At 39.0% G+C, this 20,905-nt stretch overlaps 1 protein-coding gene across 31 annotated transcripts in view; it reads right to left on the bottom strand.

Moving 5' to 3' along the window:
- clasp2 (cytoplasmic linker associated protein 2) overlaps positions 1–20,905 on the bottom strand; it is a 354,796-nt gene that overhangs the window by 94,938 nt on the left and 238,953 nt on the right. For 13 of the 31 annotated variants that reach the window (XM_063066415.1, XM_063066422.1, XM_063066446.1 and 10 more), the window contains 5 exons: positions 20,262–20,324; positions 15,335–15,447; positions 11,209–11,232; positions 9,110–9,354; positions 8,965–9,028 (listed from right to left, as the gene is read on the bottom strand). In XM_063066415.1, the coding sequence (XP_062922485.1) occupies positions 8,965–9,028; positions 9,110–9,354; positions 11,209–11,232; positions 15,335–15,447; positions 20,262–20,324 (509 nt within the window). The remainder of the gene's footprint in view (positions 1–8,964; positions 9,029–9,109; positions 9,355–11,208; positions 11,233–15,334; positions 15,448–20,261; positions 20,325–20,905) is intronic. The other 18 variants (XM_063066430.1, XM_063066455.1, XM_063066501.1 and 15 more) reach the window with 5 other exon arrangements.

The following is a 20,905-nucleotide window of genomic DNA, read 5'->3' as shown; positions in this document are numbered from 1 at the left end:
ACGAAAAGAAGAATGGATTAGTGAACCTGGATGAAAATAACAAAAAGGAAAGAAACCAAGAAAAGAATGCTGAGTACAACTTCCCATCGCCTGAAGGAGAGACTTGCTGCTGAATATGCCGAGATTGACAAGGATGTTAAACGAAGCTGCAGAAAGGACAAGCGACAGTACTTTGAGACATTTGCCTCAAAAGCTGAAGAAGCTGCAAAAGATATGGATATGAGAACATTATACAAAATAACCAAGTGCATGAAGGGGAACTATGGAAATAGGCATGATATTGCTATAAAAGCAAAGGACGGCAATATTATCAAAAACGAGAAAGGAATAACCACCAGATGGAAAGAACATTTTGAAGCAGTTTTGAATAGACCAACACCTCGAGAAACCCCTGAAATTTGTGAGAGTAATGAAGACCTTGATATCACCACGGAACCACCTACAGTTGAAGAAGTCCAGCAAGCCATCAGGAAAATGAAATCAGGAAAAGCACCCGGAAAAGATGAGATAAGTGCAAAAATGCTTAAGGGCAGTGGCAGAGAAATGTACCATGTGCTGTAACACCATCTGGAAAAGTGAAGAAATGCCCAAGGAGTGGAAAACTGGACTTACTGTAAAACTGCCAAGGAAAGGAGATTTAAGTATATGCGACAACTGGAGAGGTGTTACACTCCTCTCAATCACAAGCAAAGTTTTCAGTCGCATCCTGTTAAATCGGCTCTCAGAGGTTGTGGAAGATATCATCTGGAAAGAACAAGCTGGCTTTAGAAAAAGTCGATCTTGCATAGACCATATATTCGTACTAAGACAAATTCTCGAACAATCTGCAGAGTGGAACAGCAATCTTTATGTAGTATTTGTAGACTTCGAAAAAGCATTTGACAGTATCTACCGAGAAACACTCTGGAAAATTTTAAGAAGATACGGATTTCCCCCCAAAATTGTAAACAGTATCCAAATGATGTACAACGACTTTCAGTGCAAGGTGATTTGTGGAAAGCAACTGACAGAAAGCTTCAGGGTATGCACAGGAGTTAAACAGGGATGTATACCATCACCTTTTCTCTTCATTTTAGCAATGGGTTGGCTTATGAGGGAAATAATCACAGAAAAGAAACGGGGTATTCAACGGACACTTGCCTCAACACTTGAAGTCCTAGTTTTTGCTGACGATATCAGTCTGCTATCAAGTCATCACTGTGACATTCAGGAGAAATCAGACAGACTTACATCATATGCATCGCAACTTGGGATGAACATTCAAGTGAGAAAAACAAAGATCATGAAGGTGAACGCTTCCAACCTCCAACCAGTAATCACCAATAATCAGCAAGTGGAAGAGGTAGATGAGTTCACGTACCCTGGGAGTTAAAGTCAGCACTGATGGAGATAGTGGTAAGGACGTATTAGCAAGACTATCTCAAACAAATCAAGCTTTTGGCAGCCTCAATGCAGTTTGGAAATCCACACAACTCAAACTTAACACCAAAATCAGAATTTTTAAAAGCAATGTCCTATGCGTGCTACTTTATGGAAGTGAATGTTGGAAGATGACGAAAAACATCTGCAAGAAACTTGACACATTCCAGACAAAATGTCTACGACATAACAAGAAGATCTTCTGGCCTGAGAAAATCAGAAACCAAGACTTGCTTACATCTTGCAATGTGGAATCAATTTCAGTTTGTGTGAAAAGAAGACGATGGAGATGGCTGGGCCATGTAATGAGAATGCCAAATGATCAACTAGCAAAAGTAGCACTAAGGTGGACTCCACAGAGAAAGCGAAGTAGGGGCAGGCCTAAAATGACGTGGCGAAGATCTGTGGAAGTAGAACTGAAAGAAGTAGGCATGAACTGGTAACGGCCAGCAGCAGAGTGAAAGACCAGCGAAAATGGAAGACCCTTGTGGAGGCTCCATGTGCCACCTAGGCACTAAGGGTTCAGACGACGACAACGACACTATAAACATTGAAATTAAAAAAAAATCCCATTATTAATTCCCCCATTTCAACTACTAAGGAGCCAATGTTAACTTTGTGACTATTTTTCAAATACTTGCAAAGGCGACTTTCTTTCTCTGCTTTCATATTTCTTACAAGCTGTTCTCACAAACTACTCTCATTATTATTCTTTGAATCATCCTTTGTTGATTTCAAAATTGTTCCAAAGTTTTAGCCAACTACTAATCTTTGCAACATTATATTCTTTTTTATCAGTTTAATATAATCAAGTTATTTAGGTACCCATGGATGGGATCCTCCTCCACTTACAGCTCGTAGTTCTCAACAGAGTCAAAGGATCATAGAGCACTACAGTACAGAAATAAGCCACGCTGAACTGTTATTCACCCAGTCCCATTGACCTGCAGATGGACCATGGCAAGCCATACCCCTCACATCCATGTACTTATCAAAAATCCTCTTGAATGTTGCAATCAAACTTACATCCACCACTTCCACCAGCACTAGACATGCCCAGCCATCATCCCTGAAGAAGACGTCAGAGACTTTCATCAAAATGTTGGTTATAATTGATACCTATACCCGACTGAAAGCTTAAGAAGAGTTTATTTGTTACATATGCCAGGAAAGCACTAGATTCTTTTTCAATAACCTTTAGTTATAACCTCAGGGGGAAAAGCCTACTTGCATTTACCCTATCCATATCCCTCATAACTCTGTATCCCTCTGTCAAATATCCCCTCATTCTATCTTCTCAAGAGTAATTGGCGACAGGCAAAAAACTTTGGTCTTAATAAAGAGAACACGTTTTTATTGACAACACTGAAGCATTTCCTTTCATACATGATATTACGTATTTACCACATTAGTTTTAATCTCTCCACTTTAGTCAGCTCTGAAGAGATGTACAGAGGTTGCTATGAAAGGGGATTGTTGGATCCAACTGTTTGCAGCTAAATGGAGAGCTGAAGCCACTCTTCTGAAAAATGTTGTCCTCTTGGCTACTCACCATAAAATTAACTAACAACTCAATGAAAGTGGGCGAAGCTAATGGACTACAGGTTGAACTAAAGAAATGAATTACTTATTATAAGCATGCTCAGTACCTCATAGTTGATTATAATGATTTCATAATCACCTCATCTTTTGCTAACTGACTGTTCTCTTAGATTTTGGTCGAAACACATTATAGTTGTTAAAAAGCAATGAAGCAATGTGACACTTCTGTATATGGCATATCATGAGAAATCTGAACTGAAGAAATAGTGTTATTTGTGGGCCCAGCCTGCACATTATTGTCATTCACAATTGTACTACAGTGTCCCCATACTCTAATCACACAGTGACGCAATTCCTTATGATTAGGATATGGCACTCAACGGGTTAAAGTTCAAAATCTGCCCGTTTGAATGGTTTTGACCACATTTCTCCAGCTCACGACCCACCCGAGATGTCACTGTCCCTCTTTATGAGTGTCAAGTTTTGCCTGAGCTAAGATAATGTCATAACTTTCCCTTTGATTGTTCACAGCATTTAAAGCTAAACTTAAAAATAGGCAATTGACCGTGGTCATTAATCCATAACAAGAATGGCAGAAGCAGACCAGACAAAAAAGAAATGTAAACACTATAGCGCAGAGCATCTGAAATATGGATAGCATGGGGAGAACGTACAAATTCCTTACAGATGGAGCCAGAATTGAACTCTAAATATCCCAAGCTACAATAGTGTCATGCTGACAGCTATGCTACCATGGTGCCCAGAAGCTTTATAAGTATGGCAATGTATCTGCTGTGTAAAAAAGATTTTTTCAAATGAGTTAATGAAACCATCCAGGTTCCTTGAACATTTGAAGATAATACATTCAGATAAAGTGAACAAGAAATTGACTTATTTTTAGTCATTTTGTGAAAACTTTCAGAAACAGAAAACACTTCAGAATATGTTTGCCAGCACTTCACAACAAAATAGTGATGGCTTGTGTGCTTCATACAATGTTTCATTCCTCACTGTTAAATCTGGAAAGCCCCATACAATTGGAGAAGAATTGGTTCTGCCAGCAGTTAGGGAGGTTCTGACTTCAGTTTTACATAAGTCACCACAGCAAATAATTCAAGCTATTCTTCTCAATGACAACACAGTTCAAAGACAAATAGATGAAACGCCTAAGAATGTGGAACGTTCTTGTGCAACATACTTAGGACAACAGAATTTGCTCTGCATTTGGATGAATCAACTTTGCCAAGCAACGAATCTTTACTTCTTGGCTATGTTCATTAAAGATGAAAGCATAGTTTAAGAGTTGTTATTTGCATGAGGACTTAAAATAGATACCAAAGGGGTGTCAATATTTCCGGCTGTTGAGCAATTTTTCAAAGAGAAGGGCATTCTGATCACAAACATTCTTGCTTGTGCAACTGATGGGGCTCCATCAATAAAAGAACACCTCTGTGGGATTATTATTTTCTTCAAAAAAAGTTGCACCAAACATATTTACATGTGTAATTCACTGACATCTTGTCACAAAAAAAATTAAGTGATTGGCTGTACAAATCATTAAATACTGTTATCAGTGGTGAACAAAATCAAGTCCAATGCACTTAATTCTGGACTATTTTGAGAGCTTTATATTGAAAATGATGAACAGGTACAATGCTTGCTATTGCACACAGAAGTCAGGTGGTTCTCAAAAGGAAACTGGCTGAGACACTTCTATGCGCTTTTTGAAACTGTGAAGTTTCAAAATTAAAATTCTTTGAAGATTTAAATTTTTCTTTCAGTAATCAAGTTAAGAATATTAGACATGACATTGCTTATGTGTCAGAACTAATCATATAGTTTACTGAAATCAATCTTCAATTGCAAGAAAAATGATGTGAATCTTGAAAAAGGATCCAGTGGTTTCCCGACATATATGACGAATAAACTCTCCTTGGGCTTCCAGCCAGGTATAGGTATCGATTATAACCGACGTTTCAATGACAAACTCAACCATCTTCATTAGCATGTGAATCTTATCAAAGCTAAATCAGTCGTCTCCACATTTCTGTCCAAGTTAATTGCAACATTGGCCATCATGTTCCAGTTTCTGAGCCTCTCTGAGTTGGAAGAGAAAGAAAGAATACAAGATGATGATCTTCAAGTATACTGTGTCCACCTGGGTGAGCTGCATAAAGACATGTCAGAGAGATTTCAGGATTTTCTCTTGATCCAAATTCTAGACAGGATAATAAATCCATTCCTGAACACTTGTAATGAGGAATTAAGAGGAAGGATGGAGGAAGAACTGGTCTCACTACAAAATGAGTTTGAGCTGACCCCAAGTTCAAAAAAATCATATAAAGACTTTTGGTTGCAGAAAGAAATCTCTGAACGCTATCCTGTGCTACGGAAAAAGGCCAAGATGTTCTTTATTGCCTTTCTAACATCATCTTACAGCTTGAGTGGAGTTGCCCAACTTCTTTCAAAACAATGAAACAGACTGCAAATTACTGAACGTGAGGATCTAAGACTCCTGATTGACATCAAACCTGATGTTGCAAAGCCGGTATCACTGCAACAAGCCCATTCATTTCATTGAATGGTTAAAAAAAAAAGCAATGTCGTGAACAGCTGGACTACTATGTACATTTTAAAACTGTTGATGAAAATTGTAATTAAACAAAGAAATATTTTTATTTTTAGCTTTAAATAGATTTGAATAATTTTTGCAATCATTTGTCACTGCTTTGAACTTGCAGTCCCCATTTTCCTTCACTGTGCATTGTAAATGAAAATCAAAATCACAGGACAATTTACAATGACCAGTTACCTACTATACGGCAGATCTTTGGACTGTAGCAGGAAACCACAGCACCTAGAGAATACCCATGCAGTCATGGGGAGAACATACAAACTCCTTACAAATATGCTGGAATTGAACTCCGAGCTGTAATTGTGTCACACTAACCCACTATGCTATCATACCACCCAGAAGCTTTCAAAGCATCCCTGAAAATTTGCCGACTGATTCTCTGTGGGAATGTTTCTGACGAAGCAGTGCGAAGACTGGTTTGCTGAGTTTGGGAGAAGGCAGTCAAAGTCAATATCAACTACAAATATGCTAATTCACTGGGCAAAATGACACATTTTCTCCATGCTGAGCTCTCGTTACAACATGACCAAAGAAGAACATTAGCACAAATACTTGTTCTGCAAATGTAGTAGCTAGTCCTACAGAATTTTAAGAGATGTAATGGATTCTTTTTCTTCTTCTTTGGCAGTACTTCAGGATCAAGATGACCTGCTTCCACTTTGATTTTGTGGTATCCAAGAAGGGAATCTGTCCATTCCTTCTGCCACTTACACATGACCTCTCAATACCATCCTGTGCTCTTTCGTTCCTTCTCTGGCAGTCATCAGCCAGAGACTTCCAACAGTTCATCAGACTGGTACATTTTTTCAGTGAAGTTTTGAGCAGTTCTTGGAACCTTCTCCTCTATTGACCTAGTAATCTTTTTCAGCAAGAGTTCAAAGTCAAGTGTCTTTCAGTGCCTTAATACTGGGCCTGACTAATATTACTGAGTGTAACTAGGGCCTTAATACTAGGGATGTTAGTTCTAGAGAGTATTCTGATGGTGCTTCACTTACTCATCCAGTGAATTTGGAGGACATTGTAGATACTGCTGGCGAAGCATTACTGTTGTTAAAATGTTAAGTCAGTAAGATTCCCAAGCAAATGTTTCTATGCTCAGGTTACAGATTACTTTAGCTGACTAGCACTCTCAAAAAAATTAAAAAACTTAATGCTTATAATAAGAAAAAATTCAGCACTCCACCATCAAGGATCATCGCTGTTCTGTCCAGCTTGTGCATATTAATTTGATGCTTCCCAGCACTGGACTCACAATTAAACTCTACATGTGGAAAAATTCTCATACATCACTGGGTCAACTTACCAATTTGAGAGACCTTCTGAATATGAATTTCATAAAGACGAAGGTCACACAAAACATACAGAAACCAGAATCTCCTGATCATTTATTGACACTTTGTTTGGTAGTAGCAATATGCAGAATAAAACCAGCAGATAACTCACTCAGGAGGCAACTTTCTGCACTTGAGGAAAGCTAAGGTCCATTAGCAAAAAGAAATGACTGAATGAAATGAATGAAAACACATTAATATAGGACTTCTCATGTGGCCAAGGAAATATCATAATAAGAACCTGTGAAAAGGCTTTCAAAATAGAGGTGCTATTGTAAACTCTGTCACACCAGAAAATGATTAGATAGACAAAGGAAGATTCAAGAATGTTCTTCAAGTCTCTTTAAAAAGGTGTAAACCCCCATTGATTCATTGGGAATTCTTGGACCTTGACCACTGAAAATGCAAAAGGAGCACTCAGATGGCACTGAAAAACCTAAGCCCACCCAGTGTGAGAACAAAGTAGCCCAGAACAAATGGAAGAAGAAATGCATCAATGGCATAATTATAGGAAATAAAGTCATCAATATTGCTTAATACAGAACCCCACAATCAGGAAAAAATAATGGCTGAATAATCTAATTCACTGATGTGTGATGGTGTGTATAACTATTTGCCAGGCAACCAGGAAGAACTCCCTTGATTTTCCTCAAACTATGCACTGACCCAAGACAACAAAGCCTTGATACAAATTCCCATCTGAAATACGTTAGTCAGTACAGAATTACTCAGTGCTGGCCTGAATTATGTGCTCAAGTTTCTGACATGGAATGCACAGGCTACTGATTCAGGGGTGATGATACTTCAATTCGGTAATGGTTGAGTCCCAAAGAGTCAAATATGTTAAGAAAGTTTTTCAAAGGAAGTTCTTCCACTCAGGAAAAGTGTGAGGTAATGTCCTAATGCCAGTGTGCTCAAATGTCTTAAAGAAACTATCCAGTTTGTTGTTTGTCTTGTCAGTCTGGGTAGTTACTGCATCATTAGGAGGTCACTGGAATGAAACAATGAGATGACATGGAGCACTAGAATATTTGAATTATTACTGGGTTGTTTTCATCCTACTGTACAATTGTTCTAACAATTGGATTTGTTGAATTTGTTTTGCAATCAACATTGAGATACTTACTGTGCTATAAATATTACTTTCAGTTAACAAAATATAAAATTTGAATATTTTTTCTTTAAATATCTGTACCAGAGAAAGAGGAACAATACCATTTGTCCTTAGCATTTATTCAGTTAATAGTAGCAAGGAATCAGAATTAAATTAGGTTTACTCTGTCAGAATAGACAGACATCCAAAATGAATTACATCAATTACTATGTTTTGATTGGAGTACAGCATTAAATTTTCAAAAGTTCTGAAACTATATGATTCTGCAATAAATAGAAATAATTCAATCAACAAATATTCTTTTCATCAGCATTTAAATCTTGTACATCTTAAAATCTTTAAATAAAATCTTACATTCTGAAAAATTAATAATGATAGTAATCAAATCCTGTAAAAAAAAAAATTGAGGAACACACACACAATGTGCTGGAAGAACCCAGCAAGTCAGGCAGCATCTATGGAGAGGAGTTGATGCTTCAGGCCGAAACCCTTCATCAGGACTGGAAAGGAAGGGGGAAGAAGCCAGAGTGACTTCTTCTTGTAAAAAAATAATGAAGTATTTGTTGTTTCTTAAGTACAATTAGGTGAAGAATTGAAAACACAGGAAAGTGCCATTAAGAAATCTAATTTATTGTGTAAATTAATCTTGAAAGCTGGAAACTTTCTAGTGAAAGAAAGGCAAGTGGGCGGAGAGAAGGGAAAAGCAGAATGCAATTTATGGATGATAAACAACTGGCATAAGTATCAGGTGAGCTATTTGCAACTAAAATTGGTAAACACTAAAAAACTCAAAGTAAAAATTGTCACTTGCTTTGAAAAGAGTATCACTGGCAAAAATAAAAAAACAATTTTTTTTTTAAAGAATTCTAATTATATTCTTGAGCTAATTGATGGAAAAAGTAAGCAAAAATACCCTGGCATACCTTGCTATGAGGATCAGCAAACATCCTTGTGAAGATTTCACATAATCGTTTTAATTCAACACGACTGTGGAAGAGAATAATTTTATATCAGCAAAAAGGACAACACAACTTGTAAACATAATGTATGCTTGATTATGGTTTGTACCTTAATGTTCGTTGATTTTTCAACAAATTTTGTAAACCTAGAAGGCCCTCTTTCCTTTCAGAAAAATTGGTGCTTGCACAACGGTTGAGGACCTCGGCTACATCTTCAGTCTGTCGCATGTAGGTAGGGATGCTGCCATTTCGAGAACTGTAGGAACGCTCAGAGCAAACGCTGGATGCATCACTGTTGGCATCATCATCTGAGTATATTCCATATGATTCATACCTTTTCCTTGTTGGCTTTTTCTGTAATGTAATAGTACGTAACAGACTAATTCAAGTTTCAAAGACAAAGAATAAACTTACACTTCTTTCCATTAAGACTGAATCACAATTTACTGTCCAGTGCTAACAAATTCACTTCAACAATTACCAAAAATAGATGCTTGAATATTTGTTTAATCTATCAGATATATTTACTATTAAACTGATACACTTTTAATTCTGCATTTAAAGGATCAGGCATGAATGATGGTACAATAACAACTTCTCACTGAGCCAGTCCTCATTAGGGGATCAGAAGTGGAGAGAGTCAGCAACTTTATATTCCTTAGCGTTATCATTTCAGAGGATCTGTCCTGGGTCCAACACACGTGTCATTACAAAGAAGGCACAGCAGTACCTCTACTGTTGCGAAGATTTGGTATGCCATCTAAGACTTTGACAAACTTCTATAGGTGTGCGAAGGAAGTATACTGACTGGTTGTATCATGGCCTAGTACTGGAACAGCAATGCCCTTGAATGGAAAAGCCTGCAAAAAGTGGCAGATACTAGCCCAGTCCATCATGGGTAAAGCCTTCTCCACCACTGAGTACATCTACGAGGAGCACTTTGCAGGAAAGCATCAATCATCAAGGACCCCCACTATCCAGATCATACTCTCTTTTCTCACTGGTGCCATGAGGAAGGATGTACAGCAGATTTAATAACAGTTATTACCCCTCAACCGTAAAGCTCTTGAACCAAAGGGGATAACTTCACCCATCCCAACTCTGAACTGATTCCATAACCTATTGCCTCACTTTCAAGGACTCTACAATCTCACATTCTCAATACTCATTGCTTATTTATTTATTTATTTATTATTATTATTTTGTTTTCTTTTTCTTTGATGTAATTGCACAGTTTGGTTTATTTTGCACATTGGTTTATCCATCTTTGTTGTGTGCGGTTTTTCATTGGTTCTTTTGTGTTTCGTTGTATGTACTGTAAATGTCTGCAAGAAAATGAATCTCATGGTAGTATATGGTGACATGCATGTACTTCGATAATATTTACTTTGAACTTTAATAAAATAAGAAATCAGTTAAAATGAGCTATACTGTTTAGCTGTTACCTTTTAGCTTCACAGTCTAATTACCCATGTGCTGAAATTAATTTAAACTAATTGTCATTGCAAAAAAATTAATTGTTCCTTGTAAATCTCAGAATCCAGGTCATTGGAAAATGCTCAGGTCCTTTCTGTCTAATTCTAAGGAATCATCATTCTGAACTTTTACCTGTCACACCTGATGTAAAATTAATGTTTTCCTAGATGATTGCTGTTTTATAAGCTTTCTTCTCACATCAGTGATACTGATATCACCCTTCACAGAAAAAGTAGATTTAAAAAAAAACTTGCTAATGTCAGAAAGAAGTTTGCTTGAAAACACACCAAATATATATAACTTTTGGTAAGAATGCAAGGATGGAACTAGACTTGACAAGTGAACCTTGCCAACAATCAGGTCATGGCTGGGTATAGCAATGCAACTGTATAGTTCACTGGAAGAGTATGAAATAAATTCCAATACCTGCATGGCTGTCAATCGCAAGTTAACATCATTATAGATAGATAATATTTTTCAGCTTTGCCATCAATGGCAAAGTGCTATAAGTATCTATGAACAATATCTCTTGTGACCTTGCAGTAGTAACTGATATACCATGATAGGATTTTGGTAAGATACAGGATTATGTACAAGTTAAAGGTTTTAAATCCCACTATAAACAATCTCAAGTTACCACAATATTAAACATCAACTCATAATGTTGAATTTGAATATAAGATTACATCAAATTCCTTATTCAGATTGTCACGGAAAGAAACAGATTTCTACCTTACTCCGCATGTCTCCTAGTAGCTGAAGGCAATTTTTGAAAGAAAAATCAGAATGATGAGATGGTTTCATTAGTAATATTTATTATTTTAGACAAGTAAAATTATAAAGTAACAGTCAAAACAGAAACAAAAAAGGTGGCGATTGGAAGAGCTGCCTTTGCAGATAAGTGACCAACAGCAAAAGCTTGCTCACACCAAATTCTGGCACAGGATTTTATTGAAAAATGGTAAAAACACAATGACTCAATATTTAAATCTAAGCTCATCCCTTAGCAGTCTATCATCCACCACCTATCTCATTTTGTTCTAAAATGTCAGGTAAATACTAGTTTCCCAGGTTTAAATGGTCTTTCAAAAGATGGGCAAAATGTGACTGTCAATAATAAAGCAGGTCCTCGCAAATGCATCAATATCTGTAGTGGATCTCCCAAAGAATATAATCTCCAGTTTTACATCCGTTTGCTGAGACGCAGGCATCATTTGAAAGTGCTGCTTTTGTTGCCTGTCTCGAGCCAGGAGAAGGTAATGGTGCCGTCCTTTTCACGACTGTACCATGATGTTGGGTAGTGAGCTCCAAGACTTAGACCCAAAGACCATCAATGAACAGCGGTATGTTTCCAAGGCAAGGTGACGCTAGAAAATGCACTGCAGTTAATCCACAGTGCAACTTCTACCACACCCCCCAGAACTGCATGCTCTATTAACAAAAAGGACAAATCACAGCTGGTGCATGGAATATCTCTCTGAGATAGTCTTCACTTTGTTGCATATTATCTGGAGTTAAGCACATCATTGTTCATTTTTTTGTCGTGGGGTCTAAATCCAGAAATGCCCAAACTATTAAGTGTGGGAGTACACTCTGAAGAGGGATTGCACCTCACAACTATCAGCTCAAAGAGAACCAGGCATGGACGATGAATGATGGCTTGCCATGCTCTGTCCATCATATAAAAAGTTACTGACTCACAGCTTTCACTCACCACACTCTTTCTAAGAAATCCCTCTAGCCAGAGAATGCTGAATCTCTGGAAATCATTGCCATACATGGCTGTGGAGGCCGAGGCATTGGGTATAGTTAAAACGGGGGCTGATAAGTTCTTGATTGGTAAGGCTTCATAGGTCACACGGAGAAAGCAGGAGAATAGATTGAGAGGGATAATAAATCAGCCATGATGGAATGGTGGGGAAGACTTGATGGGTCAAATGGCCTAAATCTGCTCCTACGTCCAGCCAAGCTTTTGTTATGAGACAGAAGACAACAATGATGGACAATTATGCCTAAGGAGTAAAAAAAATAACATTTGAACAATCTTTAAGAGGAGATGTTAAATGTGCTATGCTCACAGCTGTTAGAGAGACAGAGAGATAGAGCACAGAAACACACCATTCAGCCCATCCAAAGATCCATGCTGCCAATCAACCACGCATCTACATTACTCTGACATTACTCCCATTCTCCCTACATTCCAACAACGCCCTCCAGATCATAAACAAAGAGAAAATCTGCAGATTCTGGAAATCCAAGCAACACACACAAAATGCTGGAGGAACTCAGCAGGCCAGGCAGCATCTATGGAAAAAAATACAGTCGACATTTTGGGCTGAGGCCCTTCAGCAGGACTGGAGAAAAAAAGCTGAAAGGTAGCTTTAAAAGGTGGGGGAAGGGAAGAGAGAAACACCAGATGATAGGTGAAACCTGAAGGGGGAGAGATGAAATAAAGAGCCTTATAATCTTCTAGATCTCTATTATTACCTATCAAAAAGGAACTTGGAAGCTTAGATTGGGAACAGATGTTCTCAGGAAAATGTATGGCAGACACGTAGCAAATGTTCAGGGGATATTTGAGTGGTCTGCATAGGTATGTTCCAATGAGACAGAGAAAGGATGGTAGGGTACAGGAGCCATGGTGTACAAAGGCGACTGAAAATCTAGTCAAGAAGAAAAGCTCACAAAAGGTTAAAAAACTAGGTAATAATAATGATCTAGAAGATTATAAGGCTAGCACGAAGGAGGTTAAGAATGAAATCAGGAGAGCCAGAAGGGGCCACAAGAAGGCCTTGGCAAGTAGGATTAAGGAAAACTCTAAGGCATTCTACATGTGAAGAGCAAGAGAATAAGACGTGAGAGAATAGGACCAATCAAGTGTGACAGTGGAGAAGTATGTATGGAACCAGAGGAGATAGCAGAGATGCTGAATAAATACCTTACTTCAGTATTCACTACGGAAAAGGATCTTGGCAATTGTAGGGATGATTTTCAACAGATTGAAAAGCTTGAGCATATAGACATTAAGAAAGAGGATGTGCTGGAGTTTTTGGAAAGCATCAAGTTGGATAAGTCTCCGGGACGGGCTGAGATGTACCCCAGGCTACTGTGGGAGGTGAGGGAGAAGATTGCTGAACCTCTGGCAATGATCTTTGTATCATCAATGGGGATGGGAGAGGTTCCGGAGGATTGGAGGGTTGCAGATGTTGTTCCCTTAATCGAGAAAGGGAGTAGAGATAGCCTAGGAAATTACAGACCAGTGAGTCTTACTTCAGTGGTTGGTAAGCTGTTGGAAAAGATCCTGAGTGGCAGGATTTAAGAACATTTGGAGAGGCATAATATGATTAGGAATAGTCAGCATGGCTTTGTCAAAGGCAGGTCGTGCCTTACGAGCCTGATTGAATGTTTTGAGGATGTGACTAAACATATTGATGAAGGTAGAGCCATAGATGTAGTGTATATGGATTTCAGCAAGGCATTTGATAAGGTACCCCAGGCAAGGCTTATTGAGAAAGTAAGGAGGCTTCGGATCCAAGGCGACATTGCTTTGTGAATCCAGAATGGGCTTGCTCACAGAAGGCAAAGAGTGTTGTAGACGTGTCATATTCTGCATGGAGGTCGGTGACCAGAGGTGTGCCTCAGGGATCTGTTCTGGGACCCCTTCTCTTCGTGTTTTTTATAAATGACCTGGATGAGGAAGTGGAGGGATGGGTTAGTAAATTTGCTGATGACGCAAAGTTTGGGGGTATTGTGGATAGTGTGGAGGGCTGTCAGAGGTTACAGTTGGACATCGATAGGATGCAAAACTAGGCTCAGAAGTGGCAGATGGAGTTCAACTCAGATAAGTGTGAGGTGGTTCATTTTGGTAGGTGAAATATGATGGCAGACTATAGTATTAATGATAAGATTCTTGGCAGTTGGAGGATCAGAGGGATCTTGGGATTTGAGTCCATAGGACACTCAAAGCTGCTACGTAGGTTGACTTTGTGGTTAAGAAGGCATACAGTGCATCGGCCTTCACCAACCATGGCATTCAGTTTAAGAGCCGAGAAGTAATGTTACAGCTGTATAAGGCCCTGGTCAGACCCCACTTGTAGTACTGCACTTAGTTCTGGTCACCTCACTACAGGAAGGATGTAGAAACTATAGAAAGGGTGCAGAGGAGATTTACAAGGATGTTGCCAGGATTGGGGAGCATGCCTCCTGAGAATAGGTCTTTCTCCTTTTCTCCTTGGAGCTGCGTAGGATGAGAGGTGACCTGATAGAGGTGTGTAAGATGATGAGAGGCATTGATCGTGTGGATAGTCAGAGGCTTTTTCCCAGGGATGAAATGGCTGACACAAGTGGGCACAGTTTAAGGTGCTTGGAAGTAGGTACAGTGGCGATGTCAGGGGTAAGTTGTTTTTTTTTTACGCAGAGAGTGGTGAGTGCGTGGAATGGGCTGCTGGCAACGGTGGTGGAGGCAGATACGACAGGATCTTTTAAGAGATTCCTAAATAGGAGTTTACGAAAATAGAGGGCTATGAGTAACCCAAGTAATTTCTAAAGTACGTACATGTCTGGCACAGCATTGTGGGCCGAAGGGCCTGTATTGTGCTGTAGGTTTTCTATGTTTCTAAGATCAGAAGATAGTGGTCCATCAAGTCTGCTCTGCTATTTCATCTGAGGTTATGTCCTCTGGTTCTAGACTCTCCTACCATAGGAAGCATCCTCTCTATATCCACTCTATCAAGGCTTTTCAATATTCGATAGGCAGCCAACCAGAAAAAGGCTCCCTTTGTATTGGAACTTTTTAAAGGCACTCAATTGATTTTGGATGATTAATGGAAAACTGACCATATACCTTAGCAATGCTTACCAAAGCATCTGCAACAGCTTCCTCTACATCAGATCCTGTATTGAGGACTCGCATGGCACTCACTGATGCAGACAATTTACTCGTCTGATTAAACCCATAGCGATCAGACCCTGCTGTTTAGCAAGAAAAAAAAAACAAATTGATAACTCGTTCATACATTTGGCATTTCCTTTAATATTAACAAATAAAACATGAAATGGGATTTTAGTTATGATTAATTGGAGAAAAATAAACACTGGAGGATAAATGTTCACATGCAAAATACTTATAAAGATATCAAACAGAAAGTGCTGAAAAGGATTTGGATCATTCAGTCAGACGACACATAATGCTTTTTCATTTAAAATGCTGCAGTGCTGAGAAATGGAAAAGCTGTTTTGTGATGGTACTCTTTACAATCTGTGTTGCAATTGAAAGGGGCTAATTATGTAACCATAAAATAACATTGGATGTCCCACACTCAAATACTGAAGGATCTTAGCAGGTCAGACAGTATCTATGGAGGGGAATGAACAGTCAACATTTCAGACCGAGATCCTGCATCAAGACTTTGGGGCACTCTGTCCAGTCAAGTGAAAACTACTAGTGTCCAGATCAGGTGGATACTCACTTGCAAAGACCATTAAAAATGCTAAGAGACTTCACAGTTTTATACAAACTGGACACTGACTATGTCCCCACAACCTATGGACTCACTTTCAAGGACTCTTCATCTCATGCTCTCGATATTTATTGCTCATTTATTATTATTTCTTTCTTTTTGTGTTTGCACAGTTTGCTATCTTTTGCACACTCACTGAATGCCCGTTAGGGTACCCTTTCATTGATTCTATTATGGATATTATTCTATTACGGATTTGTTGAGTTTGCCCACAAGATAATGAACCTCAGGGTTGTGGATGGCACCATATATAGGTACTTTGACAATAAATTTACTTCGAACTTTGAAAATAAGGGAATCATACAGTACCTGATTTTATGAATGATAGTAAAATAAAAGCTCAAAAAGATTACATATACTTGTAATAAGGGGCATGTTTCTTTTGTGGAACATTGGTCTTGTTGGCAAGGTCAATTATCAATTTCTGAATGGTTTTGTAAAGGCATTGTCTGGTATCTTGAGCCGATGCAGTTGCAAGGCAGTGTTGATTAATGGTTTTGACTCAATAACAATGGTGTGATAATATTACAAATTCAATTTGCTGTACCTTAGAGAGGGCAGTCTTAACTGTCTTGAAGACTGTTAGAGCTCAGGTGAACTGGCAAATAGATTCCTATTTTGTAAGTGTTGGAAAACTCCAGTACAACAGGAAATAAGACACTTTCCAGAAGATTCTCAACTTTCAGTTAGTACTGACAGCCACGTAATCAGTCTAATAATGGCTTTGGTCGATGATGATCTCTGGATTTTGATAGTGTGTAATTTGTTAATGTTAGACTCTTTGTTGGATTTTTCAATTACTTGTACTGGTATGGCATGAAGCTTACTTGTCACCTGGATCAAGCCTAAATGTTAGCTGAAGATCAAAATGTCTGTCGATGATGGCATGGTAAATCTTGCAGCGGGTGTGGTCAGTTACCATAATCTGAGGAACGAACTCTGTATAGCCACACGCAAGTATCTCCACCTGTACCTTTATGAATAAACATCTATGGATAGATGGGTCAGGATTCTGTCTGTCGTCCTGAGCAACTCCTGCAACAATGTCTTGAGATGTCTCCAAGAAGTATAATCCTTGTGTAGGCTGTTTGACAAGACAATTTTGTGGATACATAATCTATGATAAATCCACCCAGTTGAGCCCTGCTCTCAAATGATCTTGAGTCTTTGTAATTGGATGAAGGTTATACTCAGTTAAGACCACACAATATCTGATGTTCAATTCTATCCACATAGGCATCTTCACTTCGTGGTAGCACACTACCCTTAACCCCAGTGGTTGCCAGAGCAAAAATATGATTCCAGCTCAGTAGCGTTTTCCAGTTCTCTTAATTCCCAAGGCTTTTAATTTGCTGGGCCTCTCTAACTGCAAACTTCATCAGAAGCGTCTTCAAAGAGAAGAATGCTCAGTAGAATAATATTGGTTTTGTTGAAAAATTTGCCAGACTCTGTGCACTCAGTAACTTGCTTAAGGACAGACTTGAATTGGCTGAATCTGGTTTCTGAGATGTGAAAATCTTGAGTGGAACCCAAAATGGAGTACGTCTTTGGAACTTGAAGCAAATGCTTCTGTGCTTGTGTTGGGTTTTGTGTCTGAGTTCCTTCCAGTACTGCAGAATTGGGTACATGTATCTACAACAGAAATGTTGCACAGAATTAGGTGGAGCCAGTTTATCCATCATTTTCTCCTCTACCAACAGATGCAGGCACATTTTGGCAACTATGTTTGTCAATAGCAGCCAAACAAATCAGTGATGGCACCAGTATACCACATTCTGTGCCATTATGAAGTACGATCAGTAATGATGAACAAGAGGAAGTACAGATTCATCAGCTTCGGGAGGCTGCTACGCAGAAGAACATCTCTGAACACACAGCATGTCGAACCTTAAAGTGGATAGGCTACAGCTGCAGAAGACCACTCAGTGGCTGCTTTATTAGATACAGGAGTGTACATACTTTGATAATAAATTTATTTTGAACTTTGGTAAGTCTTGAACATTAGAGGTTAATAGCTGACTCCCACCTATTTTTGGTGACATAAATATCACATCAGATCTTGCTTGAAGGTTATCCAGCTAATTTTCGGAGGAATTGTGAATGAAATTGAAAACTGTTACATCATCTTCAGTGACTGTGATTTTTGTTTGACTTTATGGAGGAAGGAAGATCACTGATAAAGCAGATGAGCCGAAGGCACTGCTCTGAGGAACTGCTGCCGGGAAGGTTGGCTCAAATGTCTGATCTCCAAAATTCTTGACCATTCTCTTTTACATGAGGTATGGCTGGTTTCTCCTCAAATGCAACTGACTTGAGTTTTACCAGAAACACAAGAGATTCTTCGGATGCTGGAAATGCAGAGCAACACACACAAAATGCTGGAGGAACTAAGCGGGTCAAGCAGCATCAATGGAAGGAATAAATAGTCAACATTTTGGCTCAAGACTCTTCAAAGGGATCAGGCTTACCGGAGCTTCTTATTCCGATACTTGGCCAGATTAGAAGTTAATGTCAAGGGCAGTCACTCTCTTGTCTGTGCCTGGATCAGAGCTGAAGTTTATTAGAAGCAGAAAGGATCCCCCCCTCCCCTTCACCATTTCCCATCCCCTTGTCCCATTCTCATGTTATCTCCTTGCTCACCCATTGTCTCCTTCTGGTGCTCCCCCTCCCCTTTTTTCTTTCATCCATGGCCTTCTGTCTCTTTGCTTCATTCCTCCCCCTCCAAGTTTCACCTAGCGTTTCTCTGGCATTTCTCTCTCCCCTCCCCCCACCTTTCTAACCTATTTCTCAGATTTTTCACTCCAGTCCTGAAACGTCGACTGTACTTTTTTCCATAGATACTGCTTGGCCTGCTGAGTTCCTCCAGCATTTTGTGTGTGTGTGTTGCAAGATTCTGCTGGGATTGAACATGCACACCAGTGAGCGGATTATTGATTACTGACTAAGTACTGCGAGCCCACTCATCACTTTGTCCACAGCTGAAAGTAGATGGATGGAGAAGTTAATTAGCTTGATTTAACATGTCTTTTTGCAGACAGGATGATTTTCAGTTTTCTGCTTTGTTGGGTTGAAGCCTGTAATGTAGCTACACTGGAACAACTTGGCTGAAGGTGTGACCAATTCTGGACAGCAAGTCTTCGGGTAGCACAGCATGCACATCCTTTGGTACCATTACCTTTGCTGTATCCAGTCCACTCAGCTCCTTCTTGAAGATGACACAGAATTAGTCAAATTGTTTGAAGACCAGCTTGTGTGATGATAGGTTATTAGAAAGAAGGTGAGATGTTTTATTTAGTTTCTGGTCAAGATGGCACCGAGTTCAAATGTCCGGAGGTCGTGGTTCAGATCTAGTAGTTCTTTTATGTTTTGTAGGGATGGTTTTGGGGACAATGTAGGGAGTTAGGGGTCAGGTTACGAAATCAGGTCAGATCGCTCCACAGTTGAGAGCCACTGATCTCCATGGACAGATGTTGGATGTTAGGGAGGAAAGGGGTTTATTTTTGCTGTTGTTGTTTTGTTGCTGCAGTCACTGATGGTCTAATGAACTTTATTTCGGTGCTAGTATGTGTGGCGACACTTGTGGGCTGCCTCTAGCACATCCTTGGTGGTGTTATTTGTTAACACAAACTGCACATTTTATTGTATGTTTGATGTTAAATGAATCTGAATCAGTTGACACTCTGCTTGAAACTATAGCTACAAGTACTTCAGCTGAGCAGGTGATGAGCATTCACATACTGAGCTCCTTCATATTTGGAGCACCCTCACCCACCCCATCTTCTTAGCTTTTTAATTGTCCATCGCCATTTACTGATGGATGTGGCAGCTCTAAACAGCCCAGGTCTTATCTACTTAATTCTGTCTAGAAGAGAAAGCTTTGTCTGTTGTCAGTATTGAATATTTTATAATACATGGTAATTCAGGCAGGAAAGAATGTTCTGGGGAAGTGTTACAAAAACACTGGCTAAATTTGAATTAAAAATGGAGCTGTGATGGAAAAGGAACTCTTCTGTTATAACATCCAAGATGTTGTGCAAAGATCACTTGGGAAGAGTGCAAAAGGACATATTGGAGAGGTCAAATATCTGAATTTTCTTCACCAGACGGTGGATATAAACATCTCTGCAACATTGTGCACTTTTGAACCATTCTGTAACTAAAGTGATGACAAAATAAAGATGATAAACTTAGAAACATGCCAACTAAGGATTCAAACTGAAATGTTTGCATAAGACAGACATTCACATGCTGTAATCCCCTTTTCACCTGAAGCTGAGTATGTATCTGAGCTGTAGAGAGCACCAGTTGATCGGGAGTGATGTCTGGAAGCTGCAAGTATAGGATGACATAAATCTTGTCTATTACATTGCCAAGCCTTGTATTACAGTGTCAAAAACACCCAGAATATTATGATCTTAGCTTGAGCAGTACAATAAACACCAGTTGTCTTTATTTTTCTCACTCAAAAATCAACACCAACTTATCACTGGAATAAGTTTAGGCTATCCATATACAGAATGGTAAAAGCAATGTTCCTTTAAGATTTTTGAGCTTTGCAAGGCACAGTATAAAATACATTGTTCAAACACCATATTTCTTTTCAAATAAAACTAAAGGAAAAAGATTCTGCAGTTGATCAAAAATTTAATTGTGAATTTTTTAAAAGATTTTGTTCAAGTTCAACTGTCATTCAACCATACAGCCAACCAAAACAGCGTTCCTCTGGCACGATACGAACAATCACACACAGCACACATAACACATATAATTACGATAGCAGAAAAACATACAGTTACAAGACAAAAATAAATATATATAGCCCATGCCCGAATACTGTAGATTGATGGTATATGGATGTTGTCCTGGAGTCATGCTTCTGCAAGCCCGCTGCAGTTCTGCATCTCATGCTA

The sequence above is a fragment of the Mobula hypostoma genome, chromosome 1 (genome assembly GCF_963921235.1).
Source record: "Mobula hypostoma chromosome 1, sMobHyp1.1, whole genome shotgun sequence".
Classification (NCBI taxonomy): domain Eukaryota; kingdom Metazoa; phylum Chordata; class Chondrichthyes; order Myliobatiformes; family Myliobatidae; genus Mobula; species Mobula hypostoma.
Note: the sequence above shows the minus strand (reverse complement) of the source record. Positions and strands in the feature narration are given on the sequence as shown.